Raw genomic sequence first — 18687 nt, forward strand, 5'->3', positions numbered from 1 at the left:
CAGATTTGATTACTCATTGGTGGCATTCTAGGGATGCTAGATGTACTGGCGCTGCTGGCAATTTCATTTCATTCAACAAGTACTGTTCAGCAGCTTCTGCTGAGGCCTTCTGCCACGTGTTGGCAGCTTATGGCAGTCCAGGGATAGACATGACAAGTTGTACAACCTTGCGGCACGTGCTGCACATTCTATCAGCTTGAGGTTTTCCCAAGATGCAGGACAGGACCAAGTGTGCGGCTTTCAATTCTATTGGATGGTCATTGTATGGGAATGCTCGGGTTAGGATCCTGATTTGAGTGTATGTGCTTCCAGCCTTAAGCAGCTGCAGCCATGATGGCACGACTACTTCGATTAGGAATTAGAAGGGTGAATTCCTAATGTTTGGAGTTCAGGACAGGCGCACACTTCCTTCTGTTGTCCCGTTTGTAGAGATATATTCGAAAGACAATACAATCACAGCATCGGACATCAAGCAAGTCAATCACTTCAGATCTCTCCATCTTGCCTTTGCACGGTCATGTTTGACTATTTGCTGCAATCGCACAATCCCCTTGACTTGAACTATCAAATCTTCCACTGCCTTCGCCAGATTTTCTCCTGCAACAATGCAGAATTTTTCTAGTACAGCACATCAGAGAAGCTGGTCTGCAGCTCTCATCCAAGGCCAGGACCTGCATGCAATGCAATAGTTCTATGCCATAGCAATATTCGCGGGCATGCCACAGGCAAAACCCGGCTTTTACAATACTGCCTTCGGAAGAATTACCAACCCAACTCCCGAATTCACTCAGGCTGCATCACCAAATGTAGCCTCCTCTCGCAACAATCACTCTCATTGGGGAGGTGTGCCTTTCTATAATTGCAGGAGACCCTACCAAAGAAAATAAAATTCATGGCCTCACCCCTCTTTCTTGATGCTCCTTTGCTTCTCCAGCTCTGCATACCGAGTACCAAGTCCTTGAAGTTTGGATGGCAGAAGCTGAGTGATACATGCTGCAATACATGAAAGCCGCCGGTATTCCTGGCCGTGCGCATTATACTGAACTCTCAAAAACGCCTGGACACTACTACGGAGTACGCAGGGCCTACGCTTGTATGTTGAACCTCTCACATACTTGTGGAAACAATCTGCCCCTTTGCATGGGGCACACTCTTGAGGACTAGGGCATGCATGACCTGCTCAATTCTCCCATGCAGATCAGACACCAGAACCTTCCCATCTGCTGCTCTGGCAAGACTTAGAAGAACAAGCTCCAAAGCAATCTGGACATTCAGACATCCCGATAAGGTGATCACACAATCCACGCTCTCACGCTGCATCAGCTGCTACAGCTCAAGCAGTCCAGATTGAACAGCGATGAAGAACGACATTCTCTAGAATTCCGTGCCCGCGCGCGCGCACGCGCTCAAGACCGGGCCTTTTTGGCGGCAGGCATTTCAGGGACTGTGCCGATGCCGTGGCTGTTTTCCGGCGCCGCATCGGAGTGATCCGGGACAACTGCATAGCGGTCAGCCGGGGGCACGTAGGTGGTCAGGGGTGATGCGCTGACGCCAAGATCCTCCAATTTGATGCTGCCCATGCTCAGCTCCGCCAGCCGTACCGGGGCGTTCCTGCACCGCATGCCTCGCGACTTCAGCAAATGGCACAAGTGCATATGAGTCTAGTCTCGCTGAACAGGTCGCATGCATGGGTCAGCCAACCCAGAGCTTGCATGCACATCACTGACGCCGCAAGTAAGCCACAACTTGTATTTCATAGGTAACGAGGTTTCGGCGGACAACTGCATTGTCATCTGCAAAGGGACATCTGGACAGTCCTGTACTGTCTGCTCCGCCAGCCCTTCAGAAGGCACAAGCATTGCTCTCCTGCGCATGCAGGGTCGAAAGAGCAAGCAGTGCAGGACAGTCCAGACCCCGCCATCCCCTTTCAGTTTTCCACAAAAACGCAGAATGAACATCAATGAAGAGATGAATAGAGATTCAGCACTAAGGAACCAATAGAAAAGGGCGCTCACGTGTCCTTGGGCTCATTGTGGCCCAGCTGCCCGTTGACGCCGCGGCCCCAGCTGAAGACATCTCCGGCCTCGGTGACCGCGAAAGTGTGGCGCCATCCGCATGACAGCAGCTTCACCGGCGATGTGTTTAAGCCTTGCACCGGCACCGGCGCATTGCTGTCCGTGTTGGAGCCGATCCCAAGCTGCCCGAACTGCGCGCAGCCCAGAAACACCTCAGGAATTTGCACATGCGGGGAACATTGCATGCTTTGCCCTCACGGTGTCTAGGAGCGCAAGCATGTCCAATACTTGTGCTAGCATGCTGGCTGCACACATGTAGCAGTGCGGAGCGCTGCAGATCATGAAGGCTCACCTCCACACTATAACATTTTTGCAGCCAGGAAGAGCAGCGCATAGATGTGGCAAAGGACTGCATTGCTGTCATCTACCGGTGTGTTGCAACGACGAAAATGCAGGGAGATCAAAGAGGCATGCTGTGAGGAGTAGCTTCCTAACCTTGTTCCAGCCCCAGGAATATAGTTTGCCGCTGTCATCCGCTGCGGATGTGTGCCGCCAGCCACCAGCAATGAGGACAATCCTGCTGTCCTTCAGCGACTCCACAGCCTTCGGCACCAGTTGATCGCTGCATAGCACAAGCAAAGAACTGACACATCATGTACTGCTTACGCTCAAATAAATCCATCTGCCTTGCAGAGGCATTACATGACATTTGGCTGACAGATTTTGCTTCCAGACCAGACAGAAGGCCCGCAGCCGGATGTGCTTATGGTTGCATCTCACTTTCTCAAGGCGGCCCTGCTAATGTGGTAGGCATGAGCAAGCAGGCAGACTCACATGCAATCGCCATGCCCCAGCTGCCCATACTTTGACCAGCCGAATGTGTACACTGCGCCTGTCTCGTCCGCTGCAATGCTGTGCCGCCACCCGCACGCCACTGAGGTCACCTTGACCCCCTCAAGGCCATGCACCTGCGCTCAGGACAACCCACAGTAAGAGAGGCAGCAGGAAGCAGTCTTGCAGTAACACCCAGAACAAGCAAGTCGGCATATCCCAAGTCGGCATGTCCGTAATCCGACTGATAAGCTGCAATTGTCATCTTGCCAATCTGTTGTAGACAGCTTGTCACAGCCAGAAGACACAGTAACATGGACAAAAGAGTGCTGTTGAGCATAACTTGTACTGTGCAACGCTGCGCCGGATACACCGAGTCTTTTGCATGCATCACAAAAGTGGCGCCACACATAAACATGCCAAGTCATGGATCATGACACTTCAAATCCCTCAGCCGGTCAGTCCCCCAACATGGGCAAGCTGACAATGGCACTTCCCTATTTAAGGGTGCCCAGCACAAACCATCTTGCAGTATTGCTGCAGACGAGAACACACCCACAACATTCCAGTTACTCCAATCCAATCTTAACACCCCCAGAAAGGTTATTCCCCATAGCGTAATCCCCCCACGCGCGACCTACTTTGACTGGGGCGAGGCGGTCCACTCGCTGGCCGTCCCCCAGGTTGCCATATGCGCCCCAGCCCCAGCAGTACACAGCGCCGTTGCCGGCCAGGGCCATCGAGTGCTCCGCACCGCAAGACATGTCACGCACCTTCAGCCCCTGTGCGCGCAAGCAGAGAGCACGCGTGGGGGAGCGCGGGAAAGAGAAAAAAGTGGGGGCGTGGAGGGCGGGAATTGAACCTGGGAGGGCAGGTGGCGGTCCTCGGGCGGCCCGACTCCCAGGTTGCCGTATCGGCCCCAACCCCATGCGAAGACATCACCGGCGCTTGTGGCTGCCAGCGAGTGCTCGCCGCCACAGGCTATCGAGGTGACCTCTTGCCCCTGCCCAAATGTCATAATGTGCCATGGTATGCATGCAAACATCCAATTTCCAACAAGTTATCCAATGTGAGGCAACTACTTATCCGCAAAACAAACAGATTCGTGGGCAGTACAAATGAATGCAGAGGCTTGTGCAGCACTGACAAAACGACACATGTTTGCTAGGTAAGTAAAAGTAACTCACAGGATAGCATGGAAGTATATGCATTGCTTGCAAGACGATGATAGCATGGGAAATATTGTGGGAGCATGAAGGTGGGAGGAGCTAGGAAGTACCCGCAGGGACTCCACAGGCTGTGGGAGGATTGCATCGCTGGTGGTGCCCAGGCCAAGCTGCCCATTCTGGTTGCGGCCAAAGGAGAACAGTTCGCCTGTGTCCGTCACTGCCAGTGTGTGCGTGTCGCCGCAGGCCACCTTCACAATGTTGCGGCCCGCCAGGGCCCTGATGGGCTGAGGGATGAAGACATCGTTGCAGTCGCCGTGCCCCAGACGGCCAAAGTCTCCCCTGCAGAGAGAAGGACACGCTCTTACTATCATACACTCTCCTCAATTGCAGGAGATATTGTGTATTCTGTGTATGTGTGCACAGGTCAGGACACACTGCTGCAAGCATCGGCATCTGCATGTACTGGCGCTACTATGGACATGAAAGAGACTTGAGAGGCTTCAAGAAAAGGCTTGGGAGGGCATCTGCTCACCAGCCCCAGCTGTAGACTTCATTTCTGGGCTGTGAGAGGGCCACAGAGTACTCTGCTCCACTGCAGACCGCTGAGCAGCTGGCTTGCATGAGATGAAATATTGCTCGCGGCTTCTTCCTCTCCTCTGCATCGCCATGGCCCAGCTGACCATCCTCTCCTCGGCCCCAAGACAAAGCAATCCCGTTGCCTGTACAAGAGATGAGAATTGCTTGATTACAGCATTTAAGTACAAATTCTTGGCGATGGTGACGATGGGACTAGAGGAACTGTTAACTAGAAGCCAAGATCATGACTCAAAAGTGCTTCAAGACCCACTCAAGGGCAGACACACATCTCATCCAGTCGCTCCAGGATGGCGACGGAAAATCCTCATTTGAAGATTGCCTAGAAATTGGTGTGCAATCAGACGTTCTCTCGCACTTGCATTTTCCAAAACCTATGCAGGAGGGACTTACTCAGCAGAGCCAAAGAATGCGAGCTGCCGCAGCTGACTGAAGTGACTCGAAGATCGGAAACTGCGCTTCTAAATGTGGTTGCCTCTCCCATGCTTTCAACGTGACTGGAGTTCCCGATGCATCAAAATATGTGCTATCGAGTTCTTGGGCTCTTGAATGTGCTCAAGTTGCCGGCAGCATGTTCAACAGAAGCATGCCGACGCAATTATGGAGTACAGAGGCCCTAGATCGCCTGTTCTAACCAAATATCGGGCAAAGAGCCAGGACGAATCCCTTATCCCCACAGTGAGCACAATACATGACCAGTCAAATCACGCCTGATACCCCCTTGCTGCCATAAGGTAATATGGACACAGTCTGCCTGTGTGTGATGAGTTGTGGCAGGATGCAAGATGAAGGGCACGACCAATTGTCCCGCTGGCCTAAAATGATACAGCTTTAGGGTGGACCCCTAGCTAGGGGGTCTAATGATCCAATGTAGACGATATTTCCCCAAAGCCCTGATTCCTGCGACCGAAGTTTGATCGAGCGCAATTCAAGCCAGCGGGTAGAGAATTCTTTGGCACATGTGTGCAGACAGGTAATTTGAGCTAGCAAAGAATAAGTATCCGACTGAGAGTGCAGGACAAACAATTCGCTTTTGAGCATATTATTTGGATGTCCAAGAAAAGCAACTATCAGTGAAGCCGTGATGTCACGCTCCAATGCTCAATCAGGTTGATTTGAGCTGAAACTGAATTTAATGCTGATTTACAGTGGCAGTCATTTCGCGGAATGCTGTTGTCCACATGAAGCTTGCAAGGGTCCCAACAATTAATCTGGGTCCGCCTCAAAGGAGTCATGCCCGCTGTGCGCATGCTCGGGAGGCGATGGAGTTTCGCCACGGATGACTGCCCAATCCTTTTGTTCGTCCCAGTGCTTCTCCAAGGCGCCTGGGCAATAGCACTGTTAGTCTGCTGGATTGTCATCGACAGCCACAAAGAAGAGTGCTATAAAGAAGCAGCGTATCAGATCGTGCTAACAGCTCTCTTCAGTACCTTCACTGTGTTCTTCTTCCTGGGCTGCTGGACTATTTATGAGGGGCTGAAAGGTAGCACACTGTCATGCAGTTATATTCCACTGTGTCCAGGCCTCGTGGAAAATGTGCTCCATCTCTTGTGGAAAATGTGCTCCATCTCTAGTGTAATGACTGTAGAACCAATAATCCAATACTTGCCGAATAATGCCGAGAGAGCGTCATGTTGCTTCCAGGTTCTATTTTCGAAACAAGGAAGCGGGCGAGGGTACCTTACCTGCTCTACGCGCTCTCACTGGTGCTGATTGCTGAAATTGCCTTCAACGGTGATCCCCTGTCTACCGTACATTGCCCTGCCCCTCATGCTCAGCACGCAAGTGCTCAATCATGGCAAGTAGTTCCTATCGAGGAGACCATCAGTTGACGCCCGACTGCCCATGTGGACGAGGCTGAGTCTGAAGAGTTGAATAATTTGTGCGCACGCAGGGTATGGGACATGGCTTGTGGAGCAGCCTCGGGAGCGCTGTGATCGTCATATGGGGAGGTTCTGGACCCCTCAGAACATAGGAAGGGTACGGCATATTCGCAAGATCATACAGTGTCTTTTGCAACCTCCCTCGAATTTTGAATTGACATGGGTGCACAGTCTCTGGCTTTCTGCACCATGCATTCAATAAAGTTATGCTGTGGAGTGCAGGCGCTTGTGTGGACAACATGGGCGCTGATAGGCCTCCTGCTATTGCTCGCTGTGTTGGTCTTCAACACTTTCCCAGACTACAGGAGCCAGAAGAGCTGGTGGGGTACCTCCCTACTGTCAGGCATCTTGCGCAATTTCAATTCATTGCTTTTCAGCTCCGTCTGGACTCCAGACTGTGGACAGTAAGATACAATCTGTCCCTTCGCTGAGCAATGTGGCCAGTGAATTTGTAGTGCTGACCAACGAAATTGTGATTTGAAGGGAGAGGAGGTGTCAGTGCTTGATGGTGGTCTTGTGCTGCCACTGCTGTCGCGCCACCGAGAAGGAGAGTGGGGAACCACCGCCCTACGCCCGCATGGGCCAGCTCTTCTCACAGGTACTATCATGAAACAGCTGGCCTGTGCCCCTAGCATTCATCAACCATGAGATGTCTCCCAAGCAAGGGACCCATTTCAATTGGATCAATGGCTGTCGCATGAACTGCAAGGTCGCTGTTTCTTTGCATGAGGACGGTCCTTGGTGACCTGATTCTCCTGTTGAATTACCAGTCGCTATTCCTTCTTGTTTCTCCTATTGCCAGGCTGGCGCAGGATTTCTCATATCTCCCACAGAAGATTATGCATAATGCGTAACAAGGCATAATGCGCTGCCGTGTGCAGCTGTTTGGCTGCGTGGACTGGGCGCCCTCAGACCTCATTGCAACCTTCCTGCTGGCCGGCGTGGCGCAGACCTGCAGGAGGAGATCCAAGGTTGAACTGATAGCAGCCGCCGGTGGTGTGCCTGAGATGCCTGCACGGCACTCACCCAGCAGAGATGGTACGGCTGTTTGCAGTACAATATGGCTATCATATCGTATCCATATTGTTATTATTTTCTTACATTCTGCATCTGGGTGACTTTCCTGGCTTCCTATGTGAACACGTAAAGGAAGAGCAGGGCACCTGCTGGCAGCACCTTCAGCGAGTTCATGATCTTTTTGATTAGGTTTGTACAGGCCTTGATTGCAATAGCTGAGCTTGGGATCAAAATACACTGACGAATGTCCAAGTTACGCTCTTCACTTGATCCAGTGCGGAGCTTCCCTCTGGCCCCTAATGAGATACAATCTTTTAAGGGTGTTGAGGTCCTTCTTCTGCATTCTTGCAGCGGCCCAGATGCTAATACCTGCCAGCCGAGCGGCGTCGCTGCACAGCGCCAGCAGCGCTGACATGATGCTGGCAGAGGGCTGGCTAGACATGGCGCCCTATGATGTCGAGGCTGGCAGCGGCATCCAGCCCCTTGTCACCCCCAGTGGCATGGGCATTGAAATGCGGTGAGATAAGTGTTACATGGGGATTGAGATGCGGTGAAACGTGTTATTAACCGGATTGTGTGCTTGTATTTCTTGCCTGCAGTATTACAAAGATAAGCTCTTAACTGCCCACATCCCTGCACCTACTCCATCTTCCCTGGGGCGGAACATGCACTTGAGGCAGAATAACATGTAAAATCCTTGTTGCATGTCTTTGGGGGGCCATATCATGCATGGAGTTTTGAGGATTGTGCGTGCAGGCCGGATTTGACAGCAAAGCAGGCGGCGGGCATGCAGTGCTCTGCAAGGGATGCAGTGTCTGACGAGGATATTGAGGAGGCTGCATACTTCTCTAAATATGCATTTGCTGCCTATGGCTACATGCTGTACATTTGGAGCAAGCCCCAATTTAAGTGCGCCCTTCTGATCAGTCAAGCATATTGCTTTGCTAGTCTTGCATCATCTGGCTCTCTCAGACTGTCGGAAGAGGTTGTCTGCCCATGCCACCGTGGTATCTACATGAAAGTTACGGTCAGACTGCTCTGAAGGCCTTATGGCGGTCTGAGCAAGCAGCCCAGACCTTCTGAAACTCTAACAGAGTCTCGTGCTGACAGAAATATTCTTATGTGAACTGATCAGCATTTTGATTTATTTGAGCTGGTGTGACAGAGGCTGGTGCGAGCTGTGCTGTGGGCGAGGGTGCGGCTTCTGTTTCGGCCCCATCCGGCGCTACCAGGAAGCCTTTGCTGCCGGGCGCTGGATGCCCACCTTGAAGGTCGCCAATTACATGAACCATGAAGCCATCCTGCAGGTTTCCCCCTTCTTCCACCTCTCACTGGCGCACAGCCCCTTCACCCCTGACTACTGCTACGATCATCTCTCCTTGCTCGAATTCTTGGATGTGTTTTTCTCGGGTCAGTGCATGCATGAGACTGAAGGTGTGTGCGCATGTGCAGATCACCAACATCAAGGAGGAGGACATTGTCTTTGTGCGCTTTGACACGGATGTCATCGCGCAGTCCTGCCTGCCCTACTTCATCGCCCTTGACCACGCCACCAAATCAGTCGGTAGGGGCTCAGAATGCCCAACGGTGGCCATAGAGTCCCATACATACACATCTGAATCCACTCAAATCTGCACTGCAGTAAGTAAAATACCAGTTTGAGCAGGGATATCGTGTAGCCTTTGTCAAGGTGTAAGTAGTTTTTGATCGAACCTCAGCTCAAAGGTCGAGATTGATTTCTTGTGCTGCACAAATCAACCGCCATTGAGGGCTTGCAAGGGCATTGTCTCAAGAGGTTAGCTTTTGGCATGCACTGCACGCAGTGATCGCCATCCGAGGCACGCTTAGCATGGAAGACTTGATTACGGACTTCATGTGTGAGCCGGCCGAAATGGACGACTGGCTGAGCACGGCCGCCACCTCGCACACTGGCCCCTTCTCAAGCGCGCACGATCCCGGCGGCCTCGTCGGCAGCAGCCAGGGCACCGGCTTCTTCAGCCGCGGAGACACACCGCACGATTGTGACCGGGATAGAGCAGGCATGCTCACTCTCCTATTGCTGCACTGTGGCATGTCAGGATGAAGCCTAATTCGCATTGCTGCCACATTCAGGGAACACGCAGCTGTCTGCATGCTCCTGTCTCAAACGCTCAAGGGACTTGTCAGCCTGCAGAACTGTGTATAGCTAACTCCTGCCGTTTTCTTGACGTCACCCAGTCGTCCTTCCCCGGGATTACTTTGTTTTGCTGCGTAGCGTTGATCGTACACTTCTTCTCACTGGCTTCCAGATTATGGTGTACTCGGCAAAATGAGTCTGATTGTGTGTCCTTGATGTGTTCCAGGCTCTGAGCCCGCTTCAGCAAAGGAGAATGGGGGCGGCGGCCGGGTGTTCTCCCACCTGCATGCCAGCACCAGCAGCAGGTCAGAAGCACACAGCAGCAGTCCTCCCAGGCAGCAGAGATTCTCACGCAACTCCTCTAAAGAGCGGCTGGAGACCGTGCGCAGCGGCATCCCGGGCTTCCTGGAAGAGTCCAGGAAGCTACAATCCATGGGCCGCAGAAAGGTCCAGGAAGGTGAGCATTCCTCCTCTGACGGGGCTCCCCTCTTTTGTAATAGGCCACGCTGCAAAATATCAGGAAGGTCTGCCTCTCTATCATGAAGTCGTGCCACACAATTTGCTGCAGTGTCCATAAAGCACGCTCTTACTATTCATAGACATTGCTGTTCAAGTGGCAGTGGCGCAGAATTGGCGCTGCCGTTGCCTGGCCACGCCCTTTGCATGTTGCTGTGCTGAAATCAAGGCGGCTCTTAAGGTTTGCGGTGTGCCGATCAGCGATATTGTATTGCAGAGATAGGGGTGACTTGCAAGGTTGGTTATTACGTGACATGTGTTTGCTGCTTGCTTGAAAGTTCACCTTGTGAACATGGAGCCTTAGCAGATAGAACGCAGTTTTTGACACAGAGTTTGCCGCTCAGGGGGAGGAGACAAGGCGAGCAGTGCAGAGGACAATGACAGCGCGGATCCTGACGGACTGGGGGACATCGACGCCACATCCCCAAACCGATCATTCAGGGCTGCTCCACCCGAAGTACAGGTACACTTTCAAATGCACATACCCTGACCTTGTTGCAGTGAAAGCTAGCCTTGACAAGGCATCAACGTTCTCCCTATGCGCACATCCAATCAAAGCCCACCCTGTCACGCATCAACTTTGTGAGAGGCCCTCAGTATGCTGCTTCGTCTTCCGCCACAACAGGTTCTGCTGCTTGCAGGTCATCGACAGGCATTCCCGCTCCAGCGCGCATGCTGGGATCCTCAGGGCGGCCAAGGGAGTGGTGGAGGATTTGGTGAAGGAGGGTGTCCTCGCGGCTCTAATGGAGGGGCGGCCGTTGCCGCCCAACAACAAGGTCACCCCCGACTGCAGGTCTGGCTGCTGCCTCCTTCCTTTAGCTGCCCTCCACTGCACCCACAGCTGCATGCATTTGAAGGTTCACAGCGTGCTGCAATTCCTAACTTGAACTGTTGCCGAGCGCCAATTAAGGTTCAGGAATGCACTGAAAATTGACATGAGATGTCAACTGCCCAATGCGTTCCTGAATTTTGATCTGCACTTGGCAATATCCTCAAATAGGAATTGCAGCGCCTTTGGAGACATGCTGCAAAGTCCTCTGCGTTGCTGCTCAGAATCCTTGGTAACTCTCAAGAGGGTTCATTTTGGCTGTCGAGATAGAGATGATGTATGAAGTGCCTGTTCCTGTCAAACCTTAAGGGAGGCTGGTTATGGGCAACCGCTGCCCTCAGCATCTGCCACCCCAAAAGGGGTGTGTGGAGAACTGCAAAATTGAACAATCCGGCAGCGGAATTTCTTACCAAAACAGAGACAGGCTTCATACGGTAAAACAAGTCTGTTGCGCGCAGGAACTGGTCGATAGTGCTGACGGGGCACAGCCTGGGCGCCGGCGCGGCGGCTCTGGTGGCGCTCTACATCCGCAGCTTCTACCCCAACTCGCGCTGCTGGGCATTCGAGCCCCCCGGCGGCCTCGTGGACGGCGCGCTGGCCGATGCAGCTGCCGATTGTGTCACCAGCGTAGTCATCGGCAAGGACTGGGTCCCCCGCCTCTCGCTCGCCTCCTTCGAGCGCCTGCGCGACGAGATGGTGCGTGCGGCTGCCCGATAGCTGCCGCGAAGCCGCATTAGAGCGGCAGAGCCGGCTGCTTTTCCTCCTTGTTTTGATCAAACAGGCATGCCTTAATGGGATTCCCCGTGCCCTCATGTGCTCCATGGCATGCCCAGTGCAACGGAGCAGGTGAGCAGCACGAGTGCAACCATTCAGGTGTGCCAGACGCAGGGGTGCCATGCACTTGTGGTGCCACAATTGCTGCTAGTACATTTATCGGCATTCCTCTTTGAACTTGTTGTGATTAAGGATATAGAAATGGTCAAGAGAGTTGAAAGGCGTTGTAATACTGCGCGCAGGTGATAGCGGGGCTGCGGTGCAAGAAGAGCAAGACGGAGTTTCTGCTGCGGTCGCTGATGGGACACCGGTGGACGCGCGAGGAGCTGTTCACGAGCGAGGCCAGCGCGCGGCCCGAGGCCAACGCCATCCTCTCCCACATGTCCGCCATGCTCCAGCACTCCAGTAGCGTTGGAGCCCGGTGCGTGTGTTTCCATACTGCACCATTACACCACCAGAAATTGCTGAAAATTGTCTGCATGCCCCTTTTCTCCTATACCTTCTACCCAGTTGCTGCGGAGCCTTCTGTGGAGGGCCAAAGCTTTCTGGGTCCCCTGTGTTGTCTTCACTCTGTTCTGAGATAGCTCGTGTTTCCCTTGCAAGGCTTGGTTATTATACTTATGACCACCAATCTTGCCATTCTTTAGTGTGTATGCCAAGCTTGAGCTGGCATCCTCAAGCTCCATGTCACTGAAATGCCATCCAGCAGGCTGTGTAATGCTCCATGCAAAATTTTCGTATGCTGTGCTGTGCAGCTATGAGATTGCACGCAACTTCCGGCCACCCGGACGGCTGATGTTCCTGCGGCCCGTGAAGACTGCCGCGCAGGAGAAGGCGTCGCGCAGGACCTATGACACCGTCTGGATCACCGCAGAGGTGCGTACTGTGTCTCACAGGATGCTGTTTACTTGCACAGACTCGGCTTCTGTTTTTGTCATCTCTCCCTGTTAGCAATCACTTTGAGCTCTAATTGACAAATTCCGGATGTTGCAATCTCACCCATGAAGCATTTAGTGGGCCTACTGCACCTTGCATACACCCAACCTTGGTGCAGCTTGGTCTGCGTCTGCAGGGATCTTGCCTTTCTATTGAACGCCTTGTGCAAAGAAAGGACGTTTGCACCATTGCACAAGCTACCTTGGGATGGCATATTGCAGTATTGTACAGTATTGAACTCTGTCTCACTGCTGGCTGCGCAGGATCTGGTGGAGGAGGGTATTCTGGTGTCGCCGCGCATGATGGCCGACCACATGCCCGATTACCTCACAGCCGTGCTGCGCCGTGTCGCGCATGCGCGCGCCTCTTCCCGGCACGGCAGCCCCGTCTCCGATGGCGATCCCTCGCGCAGCACAGGTAAATCTTGAACCTGCACTTTCAACCGAACCATGCCATTTCTTTCCTTACTCAGAAACCACAGCGATCCCACTTCCAGCATAGGTAATGTTTGAATATGCACTTTTCAATCGAGCCCCGTGATTTGCGTTTTATATTCGTCTCTGCAAGGATGCTTTTGCACTTCCCATGGAAGCAGAACTCCAACAGTCTCAAAAGCAGCTAGGCCCCTGGCATTGATGCTGGGTCAGCCCATATTCCCACCACACTACACACCTGCTCATTTTACAACTGGGCTCTTCTTGTTCATGCAGGTGCTCAGGGTAGCGCGCCAGAGCGGGAGGCCAGGAGCAATGAGTGGTCCAAGGAAGGCGGCAGCCCTGTGGGCCCCACAGCCGGCCAAGATAAAGCGGAGCAGCTCGACTGAGGGGCTGCAGTGTCTGCGCTGCTGGGCATGACGCATGCATGCCTCTGAATGCCAATGGATGTGCTGCGTGCTAGTGCCGGCAGAGTGCTCAGCCGGCCAAGTCCGGGCTCATTCACAAATCGTGCGGAACTAGCGTTCCTCATGAGTTAATATGTTGATGTTGCTGCGCATTTAAAGTATAATTAGGTAGGTACATTAGTTGTATAGCAGTGTTACCCATTTGGGTCCTAGGGCGCAATTCTTTGACACCATCGTTGTATTTACCCCCGCAAAGAGGCCAAAGACGGCACCCATAGCCGACTCTTCCACATTGAGAAGTTGTATAGCAATTGAAGGCTGCCGCCGGCGCCGCGGGGCAAGATACTTTAATATCTGGAGCAGGTGCAGTCACATACCTTGCATCCCAGTCATGACTGATCAGTAATGCCCTGGCCGATCGTGCCAGCTGATCCTTCCCATTTAGGGGAACATCATGGGCAGCCTACTAGGTTCTAGTAGGATGTGCTGACTCAGATCTGAGGCCCCTCAGGGGCTATGAGCGCACTTGGATTGCACAGCCTCATGAGCGGCAGATAAATCAGGCAAGAGTGCGAGTGATTGTACAGGAGACGTAATGAAGCTGCCAGCAGTCATCAGTCATCATTGCCAATGACCACTGCAGTACTGATGGCATCATGTTAGTGCCGGCACTCATCGTTAGCACAGGCAGCGCTAGCGGCTGGGCAAATTGCAAATCAGATCAGATCTACATGTATAACATGTTGGCATCCATGCAAGGCTCGGCCGAGCTTGAGCCCGCGAGTCATATCCGTCCACACATTGCTGATTATGCATTGCACTCTGTCCCCCTTCTAATCTGAAGCCCGTGTTGGTCTTGGCAAACACGGGCAAGTCCACCATGCACCCAGGCTGAAAAAACCCCGTGGCCAGCCGGTGATGTCATCGGTAGGGGTTAGCGACGTCACAGAATCAAAGATCTCTCAAACGCAAACGAAGTGCCACGACAACAGCTGTTGTGGTGTGATCGATTGCCGGCCCGGAGAGAGCGAGCACGTCACTCGGTAGGAAACAGACATCCTGCCGCTTTTCCACGGCCAAGATCCCCGCCCGCCCTGCCCCACGTTGTACTCAGGCTCTCATGCGGACGTCGGCAGCCTGAGCGGGGCAGCCCAGCTGCGCTACATTGCTGGCTTTGGCAAGGCTGAGGCATCACGGGAGCGCGAGGAACCCGTCAAGGGGATGCCTAGGCAACGTTGCAAAGACTCCTGCAAACTTTCTGAGGTGAGAGCAGGCCGCGAGCTGGGCAGCAGGGCTGTGTTCGGCTCATCGGGGTCTGGGCTTGGCCACGACGTGGGCACGTTGCGTTCTTGGCCAACTGCCGCGCATTAGCATATCCGCATCTCGATGTGCCTCAGAACTATCAATGGGTGCTGTTTGGGGACCCCTGGCTGCCTCCAAGACTCGTTTGACCGGGGCAACCCCAAACTTACACATCCTGGAGTGATATCTTGTGCCATATCGTGTTCGTAAGATATGAAGCCTGCGTGGCGCAGGTGGCCCTCGACACCGCAAGCTCATCTCGCCCGCGTCTATTGAGCAGTCCTGGGTCGACCTGTGATAGCAGCTGCTGCACGCTTTGCCAGCCAACCTCCAGCATAGAGTTTAAGCAAGAAGCAAGCTTGTTGGGCCAGTCTGCCCTTTCCAGAGCCAGCAGCTGGAGCGCAGCCACGGTTGAGCGCCATCAAAACACGTTGGCGTCCCAACAATCAGGCAGCACGGACGGGCATCTTGAACAGCATGTGATCGAGGCCACTGCAGTCTCGGGTGGCTCTCTTGCCTCATCGCAGTCTGGGCAAGGCATGCACCACGATGGTGACAATAGGGAGCTTGAAAGCAGAAAACGACGGGCCAGGGAGGACAGCAGCGCAGAGCTGGAACTGCCAGGAAGTGCAGACGATTTTATCAGTGTTGAGAGAGCAGACTTAAGTCAGAGCCATGCCTCCTCCTCAAACCTGCTGCAAGAACCTGTGGAGTTCTCAAAGAGGCGCTGCATACTGCAGTCTGCGAGCAGCGAGGATGGGAGCTGTGGGGACTTAAGTGGCCTGGATTGTGTCAGGTGGGCCTGCTGGTGCACCTGCAGCAAAGAATCACCTTGTCTGTTTCAGTTCTCGGCTTTGAAGCTGCCATTGCATGTCTGCAGTCAATTCAAAAACAACGTGCATGAATAATTGAGGAGCTGTTCAAAAAGCTCAGGTGCATTTTCTTTTATTGTGTTGTAGCAATGAGCTGATGGGCTGCATGTTGCACTTGCAGGGATGGGATGCCCAGCTGGCAGTGGCGCTCTGAATGGGAAGTGCAGGAAGATCCAATAGCGGCCTCCTTCAGGGAACTGGCTGCCTTTGAGCGCCCGCCATGCTGCCAGTACAAAAAGCAGCATGCGGACATTGTCTGCAGTGTGGAGTTCTCTCCTGATGGCAGCCTCCTGGCGAGCGCTGGTGTAGCCAAACAGGTGGGTGGCTGTTTGGGTGGATGCTGGCAAGACCTTTGTTTTATGTAGAGATGGCATGTGGTGCTGAGAAGAATGCATCGGAGGGTGTGCATTAGCCTCTGAAGTTAAGTTGCCATCGCAGGGGTAGATGTTTTTGTGACCTTTGATATCTGTGACATTGTTGTGTGCTATAAATCCCTGACAAGTGTGTGGCTGTTGTGCAGATTCGTGTGTACCCCTTAGCCAGCATACGAAACGGCGAGTATGACCCGGAACCAGTTGCGGCTGCTTTCATCCACCGCCTGCCGTCCAAAATGAGCTCAGTTGCCTGGAGCCCGTTTGACGAGGTATATACACATGCTTCTGCACACTGATCTGCTGCTCTTCTGTTGCCTGCACCCTCCTTCGAAGTGCAAGCATGAAGACTGGACAGGAATTCCATGGCAATGCAAGCCTCGTCCTTCTTATTATGCTGGGAAGTTGCACTCAGCTATGCCTTTCTCAATCGTCCTTGCAGATCTTTGGTTGTCGCCTACATTTACAGATTTGATGTTAGGGACATGTTCTGGTGGAGGGATGCACTCCATGACTGGCAAGCTGATTCTGGTTGACTGTGACAGGGCGTTTTGACTGTGGGAGACTATGATGGGGTGGTGGCGCAAGTGCACATCCCTTCAGGGCACCTGATTGCTGACGTGGACGAGCATGCCGGACGCAGGTATTGCACTAGCAGCCATTGCCAATCAGTAACTTTCATTGCCTCTGACAACTTTGTCCTGTACCGGATAGCGACACGAAGCTTTCCCATCCCCTTTGCATGCTGACCCGCAGCTTTTCACATATGCAGTCTTGACAATATAGGATTATTTAGTTCTATCATATGCACAATTTTCTGGTAAGGAAGGAAGTCATATTTCAACTCCAGCAGCCCTGGGCATTAAAATCAGCCTAGGGCTGCTGGAGGTTCTGAGGTTCTAGGTAATAATGTTTCGGGTGCTGTTTTGTTCAGGGTGTGGAGTGTGGCGCACTCCACACTGCGGCCGCACCTGTGCGCGTCGGCGTCCGATGACGGCAGCGCGCGCATCTGGGCCGGCCGAGGTCTGGCTGAGGCGTCCGGGGTGATAACGCTGCCGCGCCGCGCTGCTATCTGCGGTGTCAGCTTCTGCGCGGATGATGAGCACGCCCTGGCGCTGGCCGGCGCCGACTGCTGCGCATATGTGTTTGACCTGCGAAATACCTCCTCCCCCTTGCAGGTGGGTCACCCTTTGCGCTGCTGTGCTGTGTCTTGCTTTGTCGGTTTCAAAGTTGTGTCACGGTTCTTCTGCAACATTGGCCATATAAGTGTATCTTTCAAATCGTGTTGCATACTCTGTACGCGTTGCATCCCAGAGCTCTTTTCAGACTTCATTGAGATCACCAAGTTCATTTGGCAAGCTTGAGTTTGTTTGCGCGCTGGACACTTGCTTTTTGCATCTGGGAGGCCTTCTCATGGTTCAAGGAGCCAGGATCTGCCAGTATATATTGTAGATGAAGTCATGGGCATTCGCTGATGTGGCACCCCTACTTGCACAGGTGCTGGAGGGGCACCGGCGGCCGGTGTCGTTCGCGCGCTTCATGGGGCGTGACCGGCTGGTGACGGCCTCGGTCGACAGCTCCCTCGCGCTCTGGAGCCTCACTGGGGGCGCGGCCCCGACGCTCTTCCGGTGCTACCGCGGCCACGCCAACCACAAAAACTTTGTGGGCCTGTCAGTGCGCGCACAGGACGAACTCATCGCCTGCGGATCAGAGTCGGGTGCTGCGTATGCGTATCACCGGGCCTGGTCCAAGCCGGTGGCGCAGCACAGCCTCTCCGACGGCTGCTCGCAGCCGCAGCTGCCGGAAGCTGCCGCGAAGCTTTCGGCCGGCGCGCATGCGCTTGCGAGCGGCAAGGGCGGCGAAGCGGCGGAGAGTAAGGGGTTGGTGCCTTCTGTGGTGCACGAGTTTGCCAGCGCGGTGTGCTGGTGGCCTGGTGAGCTGGAGCCATTTGGTGGCCGCTTTGGCGGGCCTGTTTTGGCTGCTGCCAGGTCCAATGGCGATCTGCGGCTGCTCTCGCTGGTGAACACTTGCTAGCACCGGCGTTGTCTGATGAGGCATGCTGCAGCATGCGGCCCTGCCTGTATGTTGTCAAGATGACTCATCACGCCAATAGACTCTAGCCGCGCCATGACGTCATCGTTGATGTCACTGTGGCACGTGATGTTTGTAAGGCTCTCCTGTTGGCATGCAGCAACGAGAAGACACAGTTGCTCTCTGTTGTAGGCATTGATATCTCCTGGTAGGGGCTGTCTGCAGATAGAGTAGGTTGCAGAACTAGCGCTGGCCATGAAAACTGCCCTTCTTAGCTGAGTTTTTCTATTTATTGCTGATGTTTGTAGCTTGGGCAGACAGCGAGTTCGCCATTCATTTGCTGCGGGTTAACCGCAGACAAGTCTGTTACACGCTAGTCCATTTATCCTGGCACATGGCTCAAGGCCCTCATTGCCCGGAAGCCTTGAACACATTGCTTTGAAAGAGGCAGGACTTGACAGAGTGATGATTCCGATTATACAAGATATTGCGTGGTTCTCACTCTGTTGATGTGACCCACTCCATGGCTTGGGTTAAGATGACAGGGGAGAGTGTACTGTCCTGTCTGCAGAGTTGTTACGGGGATCCCA

At 53.5% G+C, this 18687-nt stretch overlaps 3 protein-coding genes across 3 annotated transcripts; 2 read left to right on the forward strand and 1 right to left on the reverse strand.

The window, feature by feature from the left end:
- Positions 1 to 355: 355 nt before the first annotated feature.
- On the reverse strand, positions 356 to 5093 carry COCSUDRAFT_29203 (UVB-resistance 8; the record flags this gene model as incomplete). The annotated part of the gene is made up of 8 exons (XM_005647723.1): positions 356 to 1611; positions 2016 to 2206; positions 2511 to 2637; positions 2850 to 2983; positions 3709 to 3849; positions 4126 to 4354; positions 4548 to 4734; positions 5003 to 5093. 8 exons carry the CDS (start codon positions 5091 to 5093, stop codon positions 1407 to 1409), a joined length of 1305 nt encoding a protein of 434 aa, XP_005647780.1. The 3' UTR covers positions 356 to 1406.
- A 1904-nt stretch (positions 5094 to 6997) lies between these two features.
- Positions 6998 to 13503, forward strand: COCSUDRAFT_63593 (alpha/beta-hydrolase; the record flags this gene model as incomplete). The annotated part of the gene is made up of 15 exons (XM_005647724.1): positions 6998 to 7090; positions 7374 to 7530; positions 7861 to 8026; positions 8266 to 8418; positions 8675 to 8816; positions 8962 to 9073; positions 9333 to 9530; positions 9852 to 10082; positions 10486 to 10604; positions 10783 to 10934; positions 11429 to 11666; positions 11987 to 12165; positions 12500 to 12620; positions 12944 to 13097; positions 13391 to 13503. The coding sequence occupies 15 exons, from the start codon at positions 6998 to 7000 to the stop codon at positions 13501 to 13503; spliced, it is 2328 nt and encodes a 775-aa protein (XP_005647781.1).
- A 2437-nt stretch (positions 13504 to 15940) lies between these two features.
- COCSUDRAFT_4871 (WD40 repeat-like protein) lies at positions 15941 to 17824 on the forward strand (the record flags this gene model as incomplete). The annotated part of the gene is made up of 5 exons (XM_005647725.1): positions 15941 to 16012; positions 16216 to 16338; positions 16612 to 16709; positions 17001 to 17244; positions 17564 to 17824. Coding segments are annotated over 5 exons (798 nt in total), but the record flags the coding sequence as incomplete, so codon positions are not given.
- Between the last annotated feature and the right edge of the window lie 863 nt (positions 17825 to 18687).

This window comes from Coccomyxa subellipsoidea (assembly GCF_000258705.1).
Source record: "Coccomyxa subellipsoidea C-169, whole genome shotgun sequence".
NCBI classification, from domain to species: domain Eukaryota; kingdom Viridiplantae; phylum Chlorophyta; class Trebouxiophyceae; family Coccomyxaceae; genus Coccomyxa; species Coccomyxa subellipsoidea.